General features: G+C 37.6%; 1 protein-coding gene across 1 annotated transcript in view; it reads left to right on the top strand.

Moving 5' to 3' along the window:
• The window catches only part of LOC124131247, a 53,105-nt gene that overhangs the window by 12,878 nt on the left and 21,130 nt on the right, over positions 1–19,097 (top strand). Inside the window, exons 3-9 of the mRNA XM_046494371.2 lie at positions 613–748; positions 1,988–2,148; positions 3,411–3,564; positions 4,100–4,197; positions 5,144–5,266; positions 6,313–6,424; positions 7,821–7,981. Of these exons, the coding sequence (XP_046350327.2) occupies positions 613–748; positions 1,988–2,148; positions 3,411–3,564; positions 4,100–4,197; positions 5,144–5,266; positions 6,313–6,424; positions 7,821–7,981 (945 nt within the window). The remainder of the gene's footprint in view (positions 1–612; positions 749–1,987; positions 2,149–3,410; positions 3,565–4,099; positions 4,198–5,143; positions 5,267–6,312; positions 6,425–7,820; positions 7,982–19,097) is intronic.

Below are 19,097 nucleotides of genomic sequence, written 5' to 3' on the forward strand. Positions count from 1 at the left end.
TACCCTGGACAAGACATGGAAAAGTCCTTAAAGTTGTCAGGCTAATAGTAGATGAATCCTCTGTGGGTACAAGTCTGTTTGACAACCATTTTAGTATCGCCTGCCATGATATTGTCTGACCCGTGAAGATTCCGGGGTAGAATAGGTCTTCAGCAACCCATACTTGCCCTAAAAGGCGACTAAGCTTGTTGTAAAAGGCGACTAACGGGATCGGGTGGTCAGGCTCGCTGACTTGGTTGATTCATGTCATAGATCCCAATTGCGTGGATCGATCTTCATGCTGTCAATCACTGGATTGTCTTGTCCAGACTTTATTATTTACAGAATAACCGTCATATAGCTGGAATATTGCTGAGTGCAGCGTTAAACAACAAACAAACAAAACAAAAACATGAAAGTGTCATGGCTTAAAAATACTGTTGAACGTTTATGGCTGATTTTCAAAAATTCTTTCAAAGACAGTACATCTTTGCTGTAATTCGGTATTGTGGCTGCAACCACACTCTAACTAAATCTTCAGATTTTCAACAGATGTCCTCTTCACTCTCAACTACACATAAGTAGTTGTAACCGTAATAGCACAAAGCAGCTTATATTGTTTTGATATTTCAGTCACAGAAAACAATTGAGGTCTTGGAGAGTTATGACTTCCCTGGGAAAGTGGTTGCACTGACAATGATTACAAATGGCCAGATCTCCAAAAGTATTCACAACTTCAAGACACAGGAGCGATATGACATTCTAGCAAGTAAGTGTTTGTTTGTTTGTTTGTTGTTGTTTAACACCACACTCAGCAATATTCCAGCTATATGACGGCGGTCTGTAAATAATCAAGCCATTTTGTAAGATAAGCGTTCGAAAACTCTGCAGGTAGGATAAATTTGTCAAATCATGAAGAAGGCCAAATTTAGATTTTCCCCTGTGCTTGGTGTTTTTTTGTTGCTTAATGCCACACTCAGCAATAGTCCAGCTTTGTGATGGTGGTCTGTCAATAATTGAGTCTGGACCTGACAATCCAGTGATTGACATGAGCATCGATCTATGCAATTGGGATACGATGACATGAATCAACCAAGCCACCGAGTCTGACCACCCAGTCAATTAAGTCACCTCTTAGAACCAGCTTAGGTGGTTGGGGACGGCATTCTAACCCATATTGACCACATGGCCTACATGTGGATGTACATACTTCAGCATTAGAAGTTCTCTCAGAGTTGAGATTGGTAATAAGCAGACCCATGAAGATCCGGGGTAGAATAGGTCTTCAGCAACCCATGCTTGCCATTAGAGGTGACTTTGCTCGTTGTCGATGGTCATGATGTGAACTGGGGGGCACGGGTGGCCCAGTCGGCTAAGGCCCCGCGATTCGCTATGCAGAGTTGCGTCCCTTGGGCACGCCAGAAACCTATGATTGTGGGTTCGAATCACGGTTCGCCCTGATTATGTTTCTAGGTTTGTCAGCACCATACCCGTGCTCGTGGGTTTCACCTAAGTGGTAAACGTCGGAGACCTGCATCACTTTGGGCTTTCCTCCAACATTAAGCTGACACGCCGCGATATAACTGGAATACTGTTAAAAGCGGTGTTAAACCCAACTCACTCACTCACTCATGATGTGATTTGATGGACTGGACTGCCTGGTCCAGACTCGATTATTTACAGATCGCTGTCATATAGCTGGGACAGGTTACTCGGGTACTCGGGTACTCGGGTACACGGGTCGAGTGGGTCCCGAGTAGGACCCAGGTACCCACAGGACTACCCGGATCCTATGTTAGTCACATGATATATTGTTTAATGACAAAAATTATCAAAAACTCTATGGTTACACTACAAGTCACTAATGTTCCCATTTCCTTTTGACAACGCACCCTTTCCTTCTAACAAGCGGCATAGGTTGCTAAAGACAAATTATAACCCTGATCTTCACAGTTTGACGGGTTTCTGACACTCAGACATGAATCCTTATCTTTATTTTGTGTTAAAGACGAGACATGCAACACAACCAGCATCAACAGCGACAGCGACAACTACAACATCTTTGGCTTCACAGCCCAAGGGACAGATGGGAAGATTCAAATGGCTTCAGTGTCGGATGTTTTCAAGTTTGCGAAAAAATACAATGTGTCGTATGTCCGTGAAACTATGGTGAGTTGAGAAGGACTGGATCTTGTATGGATGGTCTTACCATTTTCTCTACTAGGCTAACTATTTTTTCAAAAACCATTGCCTGAAGACCAATTCTTGAATTCTTTTAAGCCCCATGTGAGGGCACAAGTTGCTCAGTTGTCTAACAATTTGCTGAGCAGAGTTCTGTCCCTTAAGTATGACAGGAACCTATGATCAAGGGCTCTGATAATGTTTCTAGGTTTGTCAACATCATACCCATGCTCGTGGGTTTGACTAAAGTGGTAAACATCAAAGACTTGCATCACTTCGGGATTTCCTCCCACATCCAGCTCACATGCCATGATATAACTGGAATACTGCTCAAAGGGGCGTTAAACCCAACTCACTCAATGCAATGCTCATGGTGACTGTCAATACTGAAATAGGACCTCATGAGGGGTGGTAGTGTAGCCTAGTGGTTCAAGCGTTAGCTCCGACATGGAGGTGATGTGTGAAATCTCATCTAAATCAAATCTTTGTTCTCACTTCCGCTTCAGGGCGGTGGGGTAGCCTAGCGGTTTGCTCGTCACGCTGAAGACCCGGGGTTCAATTCCCCACATGGGTACAATGTGTGAAGCCCATTTCTGGTGTTCCCTGCCGTGATATTGCTGGAATATTGCTTAAAACCATACTCACTCACTCACTTACTACCGCTACACAAAGACTTGAGGACCTGTCTGCCTGTCTCATGTACAGTTAATATGGAGTGAAAAGACACATGTTTGCTCATCTGCCTGGGGTGGTACCTTGGTATGAAACCTGTCCGCAAGATACACACGCACCTACCCCACACACTAAGCCCTGGACGAATAAGAGGTGGAAATTTGAAAAAAGGCACACAAGGTCATACCGTAGGTGAAAGACCACGAGTCTGGTTCATGAGCATAATACCTCTTGGGGGTGGAGCAGAAGGGTGGGGGCATTGAGAGGGGGGTGGAGCAGAAGGGAGGGGGCATTGAGAGGGGGTATGGAGCAGAAGGGAGGGGACATTGAGAGGGGGGGTGGAGCAGAAGGGAGGGGACATTGAGAGGGGGTGGAGCAGAAGGGAGGGGGCATTGAGGGGGGGGGGTGGAGCAGAAGGAAGGGGACATTGAGAGGGTCAGGTACTTCTTCTGGTATAAAACCTGTGACAGAGTTTAGTTTTTGCCAGTAATGTCTGAGTTATGTGGAAAACAATTTCCGGCCAGCCTTATATGTATGAGGAACATTTTAGTAAGGATGACCTGTTGGTTTTGTTGCAGATCCGAGGCATCCCTGTCAACCAGTGGACTTCCTGTCAAGTATCGGCCGAGCTTCACGCCTCCTTTAAACTCGACTACTACTTCAGCAGGCGGGGCTATGAGAGTGCCACCGGCAGTGAGAACATCCCCATCCGATTTGTCATCAGTGGACAAGGTAGATAAATGAACCAACCGGGCCGTTCAGGGAAGAGTTCCTGGAAAACCTTGCCCGGCCTTGGCCATGTTTTACAAAGAACCAGGTGTGGGTGGATAATGATCCTGACAGAGTTCCTGGAAGAATAGGGTTATGGTACCCATCTTTGTCTGCCAGTGGAGGTCATGGCTCAGAAGGGTTCCCAGGATCCCATCTTTGTCTGCCAGTGGGGAGTTCCTGGAAGAATAGGGTTATGGTACACCAACAGGTCTCTTGTACCCCATGCTTGCCTCCCTGTGGGGATTCCCCAGCAGAACAGGTCTCTTGTACCTCATGCTTGCCTCTCTGTGGGGATTCCCAAGCAGAACAGGTCTCTTGTACCTCATGCTTGCCTCTCTGTGGGGATTCCCCAGCAGAACTGGTCTCTTTTACCGCATGCACTGTGTACTGGGGACCTATACTGCCAGGAAATCGCCTCTGCACATTTCCGTTGCCATGTTTGTGTAATGTTTGTGGTCAGGTTGATGAATCATCACTGTTTCTCCTTCTATTTCAGCTGACAATGGGGAGACATCAGGTATACACAACTTCTCTCATGTATACGAATTCTCCGTCTTCAAACCAGGGCCAATCAAGGACAGAAGTGTATTTGAGGTAAGGTCTTACAATTTTTTTGCTTGATTTGAGGATATCTGACCTTTAAAATTGAAAATGTATATTTAAATAAAAATATCAGAATGACAAGGTCTTCTTCATAAAAGATCGCTTTAAAGTAACAATAAAAGAATATCCAAGGGAATTTTATTTGAATTTGTGTAGATGATTCTTTTTATCACCTTACCAATCCAAATCAAACTTTTAAGAAGATTAAATGAGTCTTGTACAATGCTTTTGCTGTTATTATTTCTTAAGACCTACCTACCAAATGTTTCACAATCAAAGTCCGTAAAACCAAAACAAAGAAATGTGGATAACATGGCTTGTTTTATGGGACACTTACGTCGAACGCCAACACCAGATTTGTTGTTGGACTGAACAAGGGCTGTAACTCCTGTCCAACATGTTTTATTCAGACTCAGATTAGAATAGATCTTCAGCAACCCATGCTTGCTGTAAAAGGTGACTTTGCATGTCGTAAGGGGTGACTAACGAGATTGGGTGGTCAGGCTCGCTGACGTGGTTGGTGCATGTCATTGTATCCCAATTGTGTGGATCAATGCTCATTAAAACAATCACTGGATTGTCTTATCTGGACTTGCTTATTTACAGACTGCCATCATAAAGCTGGAATATTGCTGAGTGACAAATGTAGAGATTCCGGGTTAGGATTAGTCCCCTGCAATTTATGCTTATTATAAATAGCGACTAAATGGATCGGGTGGTGTCGTTCTCTGTGGGGTGGGACATTGCTCATTATATCAATCACTGGATTTACAAGTTGTCATCATATATTACGAAGTGTGGCATTAAGCAATAAACAAACAAAACTAAATTTGCATTAGTGGTGACAAATTCTGTAAGTTTGTGCTAAGGCCAATGACTATTTTGGATATAGGAGCAATGCATTCCATCATGAAGGGTTTGTCTCTTGAATCCTCAGACACCAAGAGGAGTTGTATGCACTGGCCGGAACAATTCTGTCCCTTTGCCGAAACTTGTCGACCAATTTACTGCTGAGGTAGAGATAGATGCAGGGAGACAGCAGCCACCGCATAATATGAAGGTAAACAAATCAAGCTAAACAATTGTTAAATACTTTACTCAATGTGCACCCTTGTTCCAGATATACTTTGACTCAATGTGACACTTTGTTCCAGATGTACTTTGACTCAATGTGACACTTTGTTCCTGATGTACTTTGACTCAATGTGACACTTTGTTCCTGATGTACTTTGACCTAATGTGACACTTTGTTCCTGATGTACTTTGACTCAATGTGACACTTTGTTCCTGATGTACTTTGACTTAATGTGACACTTTGTTCCTGATGTACTTTGACTCAATGTGACACTTTGTTCCTGATGTACTTTGACTCAATGTGACACTTTGTTCCAGATGTACTTTGACTCAATGTGACACTTTGTTCCTGATGTACTTTGACTTAATGTGACACTTTGTTACAGATGTACTTTGACTCAATGTGACACTTTGTTCCAGATGTACTTTGACCTAATGTGACACTTTGTTCCTGATGTACTTTGACTCAATGTGACACTTTGTTCCTGATGTACTTTGACTCAATGTGACACTTTGTTCCAGATGTACTTTGACTCAATGTGACACTTTGTTCCTGATGTACTTTGACTTAATGTGACACTTTGTTACAGATGTACTTTGACTAAATGTGACACTTTGTTCCAGATGTACTTTGACTTAATGTGACAGTTTGTTCCTGATGTACTTTGACTCAATGTGACACTTTGTTCCAGATGTACTTTGACTAAATGTGACAGTTTGTTCCTGATGTACTTTGACTCAATGTGACACTTTGTTCCTGATGTACTTTGACTCAATGTGACACTTTGTTCCAGATGTACTTTGACTAAATGTGACAGTTTGTTCCTGATGTACTTTGACTCAATGTGACACTTTGTTCCAGGTGTACTTTGACTTAATGTGACACTTTGTTCCAGATGTACTTTGACTCAATGTAACACTTTGTTCCTGATGTACTTTGACTCAATGTGACACTTAGTTCCAGATGTACTTTGACTCAATGTGACACTTTGTTCCAGATGTACTTTGACTCAATGTGACACTTTGTTCCAGGTGTACTTTGACTACAATTTCAAGCTGATAAGGAATGACAGGTTTTACAGCAAGGATGAGCGGCACCAGTACGGAGCTGGTCTCATCACCAAGATTGAGGACTACAAAACAGGTACACATTTGCGAGCATTCAGAATGTATGTATACTAGATATTCCACAGAAGTGGTAAATGAACTTCCACATCGTACCTACATTGGGAATGATTTATTGTTTTGATGTTAAACCTGTCTCACTCACTTACATGTGGTATAAATGAAATACTCTTGAAAGTGGTGTTAAACCCATCTCACTCATTAACATGCAGTGATATAACTGAAATACTGTTCAAAGCAGTGTTAAACCCATCTCACTCACTGACATGTGATATAACTGAAATACTGTTCGAAGCAGTGTTAAACCCATCTCACTCACTGACATGTGATATAACTGAAATACTGTTCGAAGCAGTGTTAAACCCATCTCACTCACTGACATGTGATATAACTGAAATACTGTTCGAAGCAGTGTTAAACCCATCTCACTCACTTACATGTGATATAACTAAAATACTGTTCGAAGCAGTGTTAAATCCATCTCACTCACTGACATGTGATATAACTGAAATACTGTTCGAAGCAGTGTTAAACCCATCTCACTCACTGACATGTGATATAACTGAAATACTGTTTGAAGCAGTGTTAAACCCATCTCACTCACTGACATGTGATATAACTGAAATACTGTTTGAAGCAGTGTTAAACCCATCTCACTCACTGACATGTGATATAACTAAAATACTGTTCGAAGCAGTGTTAAACCCATCTCACTCACTGACATGTGATATAACTGAAATACTGTTCGAAGCAGTGTTAAACCCATCTCACTCACTTACATGTGATATAACTAAAATACTGTTCGAAGCAGTGTTAAACCCATCTCACTCACTGACATGTGATATAACTGAAATACTGTTCGAAGCAGTGTTAAACCCATCTCACTCACTGACATGTGATATAACTGAAATACTGTTCGAAGCAGTGTTAAACCCATCTCACTCACTGACATGTGATATAACTGAAATACTGTTCGAAGCAGTGTTAAACCCATCTCACTCACTGACATGTGATATAACTAAAATACTGTTCGAAGCAGTGTTAAACCCATCTCACTCACTGACATGTGATATAACTGAAATACTGTTCAAAGTGGTGTTAAACCCATCTCACTCACTGACATGTGATATAACTGAAATACTGTTCAAAGTGGTGTTAAACAGATCTCACTCACTGACGTGATATAACTGAAATACTGTTCAAAGTGTTCAGTGTTAAACCCATCTCACTCACTGACGTGATATAACTGAAATACTGTTCAAAGTGGTGTTAAACAGATCTCACTTACTGACGTGATATAACTGAAATACTGTTCAAAGTGTTCAGTGTTAAACCCATCTCACTTATTAACATGCAGTGATATACTGAAATACTGTTCAAAGCAGTGTTAAACCTGTTTCCCTCACTCACTCTAGGTCTGGAGTATGTGATTGACCGGGCAGAGGGCAACTGCACCGTGCACAAGATACCCGAGAAGACCTGGAGAAGTGTCGCCAAAGACTCACACAACATCACCATGCTACATGCTCAGGAACTGCTGAAGATCCAGAGCAGGAATTTAGTCTACCAAGGAGAGGTAACTTGTGAATTCTGGGAATGAAATTAACAAGTTTCTGAATCATTTAAGACTATCATCTAGTCTCTGAAATGAAAATATTTGACAAGAAGAATTAAATTATCTTGAAAAAATATAATTAAAATGAGCCAAGAGACTCTTCATTTTCAGAAACTGCAGTAATCTAGACTGGCCAGCTATTATAGACTTGCAAGGGCTGTACTGGACATATTTGTTGCAGGGTCTAGATGACAGTAATCTAGACTTGCCAGCTATGATAGACTTGCAAGGGCTGTATTAGATATATTTGTTGCAGGGTCTGTATGACAGTAATCTAGACTTGCAAGGGTTGTATTAGATATATTTGTTGCAGGGTATGTATGACAGTAATCTAGACTTGCAAGGGTTGTATTAGATATATTTGTTGCAGGGTATGTATGACAGTAATCTAGACTTGCAAGGGTTGTATTAGATATATTTGTTGCAGGGTATGTATGACAGTAATCTAGACTTGCAAGAGCTGTATTAGATATATTTGTTGCAGGGTCTGTATGACAGTAATCTAGACTTGCAAGGGCTGTATTAGATATATTTGTTGCAGGGTCTGTATGACAGTAATCTAGACTTGCAAGGGTTGTATTAGATATATTTGTTGCAGGGTATGTATGACAGTAATCTAGACTTGCAAGGGCTGTATTAGATATATTTGTTGCAGGGTATGTATGACAGTAATCTAGACTTGCAAGGGTTGTATTAGATATATTTGTTGCAAGGTATGTATGACAGTAATCTAGACTTGCAAGAGCTGTATTAGATATATTTGTTGCAGGGTATGTATGACAGTAATCTAGACTTGCAAGGGTTGTATTAGATATATTTGTTGCAGGGTATGTATGACAGTAATCTAGACTTGCAAGGGTTGTATTAGATATATTTGTTGCAGGGTATGTATGACAGTAATCTAGACTTGCAAGGGTTGTATTAGATATATTTGTTGCAGGGTATGTATGACAGTAATCTAGACTTGCAAGGGTTGTATTAGATATATTTGTTGCAGGGTATGTATGACAGTAATCTAGACTTGCAAGGGTTGTATTAGATATATTTGTTGCAGGGTCTGTATGACAGTAATCTAGACTTGCAAGGGTTGTATTAGATATATTTGTTGCAGGGTATGTATGACAGTAATCTAGACTTGCAAGGGCTGTATTAGATATATTTGTTGCAGGGTATGTATGACAGTAATCTAGACTTGCAAGGGCTGTATTAGATATATTTGTTGCAGGGTCTGCATGACAGTAATCTAGACTCGCAAGGGTTGTATTAGATATATTTGTTGCAGGGTATGTATAACAGTAATATAGACTTGCAAGGGCTGTATTAGATATATTTGTTGCAGGGTATGTATGACAGTAATCTAGACTTGCAAGGGCTGTATTAGATATATTTGTTGCAGGGTATGCATGACAGTAATCTAGACTTGCAAGGGCTGTATTAGATATATTTGTTGCAGGGTATGTATGACAGTAATCTAGACTTGCAAGGGTTATATTAGATATATTTGTTGCAGGGTATGTATGACAGTAATCTAGACTTGCAAGGGTTGTATTAGATATATTTGTTGCAGGGTATGTATGACAGTAATCTAGACTTGCAAGGGTTGTATTAGATATATTTGTTGCAGGGTATGTATGACAGTAATCTAGACTTGCAAGGGCTGTATTAGATATATTTGTTGCAGGGTATGTATGACAGTAATCTAGACTTGCAAGGGCTGTATTAGATATATTTGTTGCAGGGTATGCATGACAGTAATCTAGACTTGCAAGGGTTGTATTAGATATATTTGTTGCAGGGTATGTATAACAGTAATCTAGACTTGCAAGGGCTGTATTAGATATATTTGTTGCAGGGTATGTATGACAGTAATCTAGACTTGCAAGGGTTATATTAGATATATTTGTTGCAGGGTATGTATGACAGTAATCTAGACTTGCAAGGGTTGTATTAGATATATTTGTTGCATGGTATGTATGACAGTAATCTAGACTTGCAAGGGTTGTATTAGATATATTTGTTGCAGGGTATGCATGACAGTAATCTAGACTTGCAAGGGCTGTATTAGATATAATTGTTTGGTTTTTTTTCTTTTATTTTTTTTTAGAAAGACACACCTGTTACATAAATGGGCTTCCGCCCAGGGTAGCAGAAAGCCCACACAAGAAAAAATACCCATATATACAAAATATACAATTTTGTATATTTGATATTTCCAAAATATACAATTTTGTATAGTTGGTATTTCCAAAATATACAATTTTGTATATATGGTTAGATTTTACCACTGCTTCATTCAATTTCCTCACCTCTTATAGAATGTTTCACATAATATGTGGTTGCAAAGTTTACTAATGATACTGAACAGTATAATTATTGCATGTGACAATAATGCTTTAATACTATTTTCATTATGACAACTATATGATGTTATGAAATAATTTGTATTTCGTTATGTTTTACAGATCTTAATAACAGTTTGATCAATATAAAATGCGTACGCCAGCAACAAGTAGTTGAAAGTAGTTTTAAACATTGATGTTTATCGTTCCAAAGCTCTGTTCTCCAGCTCAGTTCATCTTTGTTTACGAGAACGTTTTTAATATGGGCAATTTTCTTCTTTCGGGACATTGGAGCAGTCATAATATTCATAACATCATAAATATTAAGATTACAGGCAATTTTAACAACTTTAGTACTCCATGAACTTTTACATAGTAACCATTTTCTTCATCAAAGCGTTACAAGTACTGTTATTAAATCTTGGGGTAGTCTAAAAACATTAGCATGTAATGTAACAAACGGGGAGGAGAGACCCATGTCTCCATTAGTGGCTATACATGGAGGTACCGTTACTAACACCAAGAAATAATTTACCGGCTCTATTTTGGATTAGATTAACGTTTTATCCTCATATACCAGAGCCATAGAACATTACCGGCTCAACAAGACTTTCATACAGTTTCATAAAAAACATCATAAGACATACACCCAACAGAATAAGACAAAGCATGGCTGGCAGAATTGTACAACTCTTTCACAGTTTCACATATCTAGATGCTCGTCAACCCGTAGTCCCAGATAACGATATGATTCTACATAGACCAGTGTTTGCCCAGCGTAGAGGAATCTGGTTAATCTGTATCACTTAACGAGTGGTGAATGGCTTACTCTGCCCACAGTCGAGAGCAGCACAGTAATTAGTAGTTTAGACCAGGCGAATACACTGGTCACACTTGACTGGTCTGTCTGATGATTCGGTCACCTGCCAAATGGGATGTCTGACAATTGGGTGTGAACCTTACAGAGGAAGTTATTTTATGAATGCGTCACGTGTTTCAAAAGAGATGACCATTATCTAAGTAAAATACTTCTAAGATCATAAAGGACATAACATTTAATGAAGTGAAATTCATTTTCGACAAACTTTTATGAACAATTTTAAAACAGTGTGGGCAGATTCTATTTTCTAAAAGGTTTGGGGGGTTGTAAATCGTCCTGTTTCGATCCAGATCTAAAACTAGCTAAAATGCGACGGTGGTCCCTGTATTTAAAACATAAGGAGCAACAACGTTACGATCATGAAAGTTCTTAATGTATTGCCCTTAACGTTATGTTTATCGTTCCAAAGCTCTGTTCTCCAGCTCAGTTCATCTTTGTTTACGAGAACGTTTTTAATATGGGCAATTTTCTTCTTTTGGGACATTGGAGCAGTCATAATATTCATAACATCATAAATATTAAGTTTACAGGCAATTTTAACAACTCCATGAACTTTTACATAGTAACCATTTTCTTCATCAAAGCGTTACAAGTACTTTTATTAAATCTTGGGGTAGTCTAAAAACATTAGCATGTAATGTAACAAACGGGGAGGAGAGACCCATGTCTCCATTAGTGGCTATACTGGAGGTACCGTTACTAACACCAAGAAATAATTACGGGCTCTATTGTGGATTAGATTAACGTTTTATCCTCATATACCAGAGCCATAGAACATTACCGGCTCAACAAGACTTTCATACAGTTTCATAAAAAACATCATAAGACATACACCCAACAGAATAAGACAAAGCATGGCTGGCAGAATTGTACAACTCTTTCACAGTTTCACATATCTAGATGCTCGTCAACCCGTAGTCCCAGATAACGATATGATTCTACATAGACCAGTGTTTGCCCAGCGTAGAGGAATCTGTTTAATCTGGTTAATCTGACTGTTGGAATATTATCTATGCATTATCCTGTCTAAAAATCTAGATATATTTACAATATCATGTATGCATTTTTGAATCATTGTATTCCGGAGTGGTCTTCATATAAACTTCTTGACCAATCCGCTTCATGGACATTTTCAGAAAAACATTTATTTATTTTTTTTAAATGAAAATTTTACAGGGACTAGCTGTGCTACCACACATGTTAAACCATTTTTACAGTTTTGTCTAATTTTAGCGATAATGAAAACTGAGTAGAGATAAGATATATTGATGAACATCGTCTTTATTACAGTTAGGAGCGACGCTTAGGTGTATGTTGTAACACCATTATCAAACAAGTGATGTTGTTCATCCACAGATCTTATCCTCTCTCAATACTCCAACTTCTAAATTCCTCGCAAAGAAGATAATGATACTTGTTTTGAATCTTGCCATCGTACAAAATATTCTTCGCACAGTATTCAAGAAACAATGTAATATTAATATCATACCACGCCATCAATATATGTTGTGCAATATTTGAGAGGTTGGCGCCTGTCGGGACGGTGTGAGATGCTAAAACTGTTCTTGTATAGTCTAGTATCCTTTGGCTAGTGACAGCTACCACTGTTTATTCCCATTCAAGTTGCTAACGGTGTTTCATCTAAACAGTATTATGGGAACGGAAATTAAAACATTACTTCATTCGTTATGCTACCATTTTTGAATATATGTCCATGAGATTAATCTGTTCATTTTTCCGTATTTTTATTACGGAACTTATAGCTTTGTGTGGCACAAACGATCAAATAGTAAGATGACTACAATTAAAGGGCATTAATAACGAGAGGCTGTTCACATATATGTACATCATATATGTATCACGCGAATCATTTCTGATTTTACTCGACGTAAGAGCTAGAAACGTTACCTACTTCCGGCGCAGCGGTTCTAGATGTTGGCGCTATCTAGATTGGGTCCCTGACACATGCAGCTCTATTTGATGGGTGTATTGTACTTAATAAGCTGAACTTTTATAAATCTATTTTTTGCAAATAAATACTGGTCACTCCAACTAATCATTGTTACTAAAATATATAGGATTGTTGTCTATAACGTGTCCATTCGTATGTCTGTTTTACGTCTGTTCTACTAATTATTGACACTAAGAAACTCGTACAATTTTTTAAATCATTACTAAACGTGTTGTACTTGTCTACATCTGAATTGAAAAGTGGGAGAAAAGTTGCTTACTGTATTTTGCCGCCTTTGATGGTTCTGATGATCAAGATGACAACGTCAAAATCTAAGTGTTCAGGAGTCGATGAGGATTCAGGAGTTGTTGAATTGATGCAGAATCAAGGTTGGGGGTTATTATAGGCCTAATAGTGCACCACGTGATTTATGTCCAGGCCCCCGTGACATGCAGTTGTCATGTGACATGTAATTAACTAATTGAATTGCAAAAACAATTCCGACAGCAAATAACTGCATCCACAACAACAATGCGTGGATGCAAAGAAAGAAACCATTTTAAACCCCTTTCTGTATATTTGTATTTGTATTCCTTTCTGAAACTATCATTCTACAAACAGTTGTGTTCACCGCCCATTGTGATACTTCTACTTAAAAAAATAAAAAAGGATGTTTATTTAGTCATTTGACATGCGTTCATTGTAAACAAGGATTAGTGTGAAAGGATTACTAAGTTTGTCATCCAGTATAATGCACTTCCTCGATTAGCATAATTAGAACAGAGTTTGTAATTAGTTATATCCTGACTCCAGTTAACCAAGGCAGCTACATCAGTTGTGATTTATGAATTTGTGGAATCTTAATGAAAATAACGACCGCCTGTCACAAAAATGCAAACGAACATTGAACACGCACAGTTGCAGATTTTCCTTTCGTACATTTGAGGGTGAACGTGAACGAAGCCGTGCAAGATGCTTTACAGCGATTTGTCTTCAGAACACATATTGAGCTCAGGTAAGTTTATTAATGATGATATTTTCATCCATTCATAGATATGGCGATCATGAGCGCTGACACTATATGTATTCGCAATAGAACATTTGGAAGACTAGACACAAATTGAGTCACAATATGACAACATCAAATCAAAGAATTTGTTTAATGCAACAGATTTAAGGCATTGAAATTGTACATTATTATAAAATACATGAGTGTCGCTACGTCTCATGTCAAATACATCAATGAATTCTTTATAAAAAAAATTAATTTAATATTACTATGAATTTATAGCTAAAATTATGGAGTCTTGCATGTCGAGCCAACAAACTATAGTACATATTATTCACCTTGGAATTTCTGTTTACTGTGCTTGCGGTGGGGTCAACCCTATTCCCAAAATGGACAGTTCCAAATACTACTGCATAAAATATTAATGCCAATTTGGAGAAAATTACCATATGAATGAATGCAAGTAAAACTTAATCCAGGGAAAAAGAAAACTGTTCAATATCACGTCAAAGTGTGCCCAAGTGCAAAACCTAATCTTAAAATGAAAGGACTTTGGTATTAATATTTCAGTCAGATTATGATATTGGCGAGTTAACGAGGTAAGCCCTATGATTAATTGTCTTAAATACCTTTCTGGTGTCCACCGCCGTGAACCATACTCAATCACTCAGATAAATAACCCCTTTTACATAAGTCATGAACAAGCATATATATATTGCCAATATTTTGCTCCCATGTTTTGGATAATTGTACCAAAGAAAAAGAATTAATCCTAGAATGTCTACACATTAATTCATTACGGACGCTGAAATAATGCCGATGAGACGTTAATTTTTACCTCGCCCACTCACTGATTACGGACTATTTGTGGGCCAATAAGAGGTACAAGCCACATGAAAATGTAGAGTGAGACCAACGTAGCCATTACACCTTTTTACAAGATGGAAAACATCTTTGCTGTTAGTGATTACATATAAAGAAATCTAACCAATTCACAGGCTATACGTTGTAGAACTGAATGCAAGTCATTCCTACCTGATACCATTAATAATTGGAATAGTCACCGGAAAAAGAGGATTATTAAACTTAGACAATGTTATATTCAGTTAAGCCATGATACCAGATTTTGTCACTTTAAACTTCCATCGGCTTAAAAAACACATCTCAGATAACACATCATGCATGCTCTTGTGGCTGTCACAATGGTACACTGCATTCATTTTTACACATGCCCCAACTACAATATATTTAGAAACGATTCTATTCTAAAGGTTAAGTGAGTTTCTAATCAGTGGTTTATTGGAAACAATTTGAACAGTGCCTAATTTAGCTATTTTGAAATCGGCCATGTACATCCGACGTTCGGGTGGATTTGCACATATATAATAACTAGTAGTAAGACTTAATACATACTTTGAGACACGTATTAAGTATTAAAGAGTTAAATAACTTTTCTTAGGAAACCCCTTTCCATCAACCGCACTGTTGACCTATCTTTTTTGTTCTGTTTTGATGTATTGATGTATTATTTAATACAATATGTATATCTCCCCTCATCCCAATGTTAATAAAAGGAAGCTTGGTGGGGACTTTTGGGATATAAGAAATGAATACAGACTGCCATATTGTCTGAATGTCTTAACAATCACCGGGTGTGACCACGTAGACAGGATATCATTCGGGTTTCTCATAATTACTCCATGAGCATGCTTGGTATTGTAGCTTGGGGATATTAAATGTAAGTTTGTTATCAGAGGAGATTGATAGTGAACTTTTAGTACCAGTTAGATATGATATCTATATGACTTCTTTCTGTTTGACAAAGGATTAAGGGTATATGTGTGGGTAATCCTTCCACGCTGATGAAAGAAAGTCACTCTACTAGTTCATGTAATCTACGTCAAATAAGATCAGAACACATGCATTATTACAACATACTCAGGATACCAATAACAACGAAATGTACAAATTAACAAACATGATCAATATTATTATTACATGTTAATGCCATGTATGTAAATATAGCTATATAAACATATGTTTAATTTTTCAGCTTGTGTGAAGTCGTCCATAAATACAAGAAAACGTATATTTTCCCAAAATTATATTACCCTCAAAAGGGCAATTATATTCATGTTACATTTTTTCAGTCTCTTTTTTAATTCGAATGACGTAACATTTATGTTACTTTGATTTTATTAGACCCATGTTGTTGTTACAGACCCAGGGATTGACTAGGTTCATTACATGTCATAAAAGTGCCGGGACATAATATGGTGGCAATACATTCTCTAATTAACACCTGTCACAAAGGGACGGGCAATTTGGGTTTGTCCTCAGGGAATGTGTTATGCAATTTGTGTATTCACGAAATAACATTCAACAAATTATGTACATGGTCCTGTGATGAAGGATTGATGCATTCGTACTTTTTATAAATAAATGAATTGCATTTTTTTTCTTAACCGTGTGCGAAATACGCATAATGTCGGAAAGCGCAAGTTAAATACTGACTTCATCCCAAAATAAATCACAAACCCTCTCTTATAATTTGTATATTATTCTATATTTTAATTATGTAAATCACGTTCCTGTCACTTTTAAAGTAGAATACGTTAGTCACTCAACCAATTCCATTATTATTTTCCCAAAGATCAAAGATTAAAGCAGTTATCAAGATTTATTTTCCATATCTTTAAAAATACTTAATCTTTACATTGAAACTGCCATCATGATGTATTATTATTATTATTATTTTTACTATTATTATTGATGTACATATGGTTTGCACCCAACCATGCGCGTGCCAAATTATACAGCGTCAAGCTTTTAGAGCGCCAACTAAGTTTTCCAAAGTAGAAATTAAGCCAAATGAATATATATCAAGTTTCCTTTTGCTAGAACATATGCATGCTGTTGTGTTTTTTCAAGGTAATCTTCGTTCTCGCATTGATAACAATATTTAAAGAACAAGTATTATAAAATATAACACGGGAATATATTACACACGTTATTTATGCATCCGGTTGCTCATAATACAATTTTCCCCAAGGACTACCGTTTTACAAAACGCGATTTTCCGCATTTCCGCCGAGATTTCACATTATAACAATGTATATCTACAATGAAACCGACAGCTCAGAACAAACCAAATTCAACACTTTCAAGTAGTGATAAAATAGTTTTCATCCTCTGTGCAATCCACTCTGTTGGCATATGTGCACGAGAGCATGTTACAAAACACATCGCGGCCTCCCCGTAAAACAAATCCAAGCTCAAACACTTTCAATACAGAAGTTATCGCCCCCGACAGCTAATCCCCTCTGTGCATTTGACCATAAAGTCTACTCACATACCAAGCACCGCGCCAGGAAAAGTACCAGACGCCTCAACCGCCCACCCGTCAATATCATTGCAAGGACAGTATGTACTCCCGCTAACAGTGTGGAGTACTAATTAAACCTTCCAGTAATGTTACCCGCCACTAAATCAGTTTTTTGTAACTTGCTGATACTATTTTGCACATACAAAACATTTATAGAGCAATACATAGCAATTATCCTCCTTTACCAACATATACAAAGAAACACAGTGCTCAACTTAAAACACTTCAATTTGCACATATATCATAATTATACACAAATACATAATAATTATCTCCCTTTACCAATATATACAAACAAAACAAATTTGGATACACCATATATACAAATTTGTATATTTTGTATATGTCATATATACAAACTTGTATATTTTGTATATATCATCTTTCCAATCTTGTATATCCTTTGGAAATATCATCTTTCCAAAGGATATACAAGCTTGTATATATGGATTTTTTTTGCAGTGCCATGACATAAAGCACAACTTATCAGTACATCTTGCTTTGTTGTTTTTTTAATACAGAAAATAACATACTTCTCACTCACACATTCACTCTTGTTTATATATCATATTGCAGTTTAGGAAAGTACATGGTCTCAAACATTAAAATCTTAAGTACAAAACTAAAATTAAATTGAAAGCTGCTCCTCATTTTCGAAAAGTTGATGATACAGCATCCAAGCACCATAGAATTTCTGTTGATTACCTGTCTTGAAAGCAATATCTTTTTCAATGTTGTATCGTGAAAAAGCTTCCTTTTTATAAACATGAAAATAAGGTTTTGTATTTTGGAATTTGCATCTATAAATATAGTATTTGGCAATTAGTAAAAGTAAATCAAACACTTTATCTGTTTTTATGTTCTCTTTAACTCCAAAAAGTATCAATTCTGCACAAAATGTCATATTATAAACATGAAAGCACTGGTCGATCCACAATGACACTTCATCCCAAAATTGTTTTATTACATCACATTCCCAAAACAAGTGAGTAATTGTTTCCTTTTCATTGTGACAGAAGGAGCACAAATCATTCTGAGCATAATTGAGTAAATACAGAAAAGTATTAGTGGTGAGAATTCTGTGGGTAATTTTGTATTGAAACCATCGCAGTTTGACATCCTGTGTTGTACTGAAAATTTTATTATAAATATTGTTCCAATTTAAGTTTTCAAATTGTAATTCCCACTTTTCCTGCCCTTTAGTTTTTACTTCTGTAGAAACCAATGAAAAATAAATATGTTTTGAACCGGACTTGGAACTACAAATAGTTTTTACCACACAGCGCTGATCCTCCACAGAATCTGTTGGAACTCTAACTAAATTTAGAGCTCCAAGGTATTGTTTAACGCTGCTAACAACACCATAAAACTCCAAATAAGATGAACAAATACCATACATATCATTAAATTCCTCATATGACAGAAACTCCTTATTGGCCTTGACCAAGTCTATAATTTGGGAGATGCCCTTCTCAAACCAGCATTTCAAGAAAAATGATTTCCTATTAATTTT

This window comes from Haliotis rufescens, unplaced genomic scaffold (assembly GCF_023055435.1).
Source record: "Haliotis rufescens isolate VD_foot unplaced genomic scaffold, xgHalRufe1.0.p SCAF_14, whole genome shotgun sequence".
Lineage (NCBI taxonomy): Eukaryota > Metazoa > Mollusca > Gastropoda > Lepetellida > Haliotidae > Haliotis > Haliotis rufescens.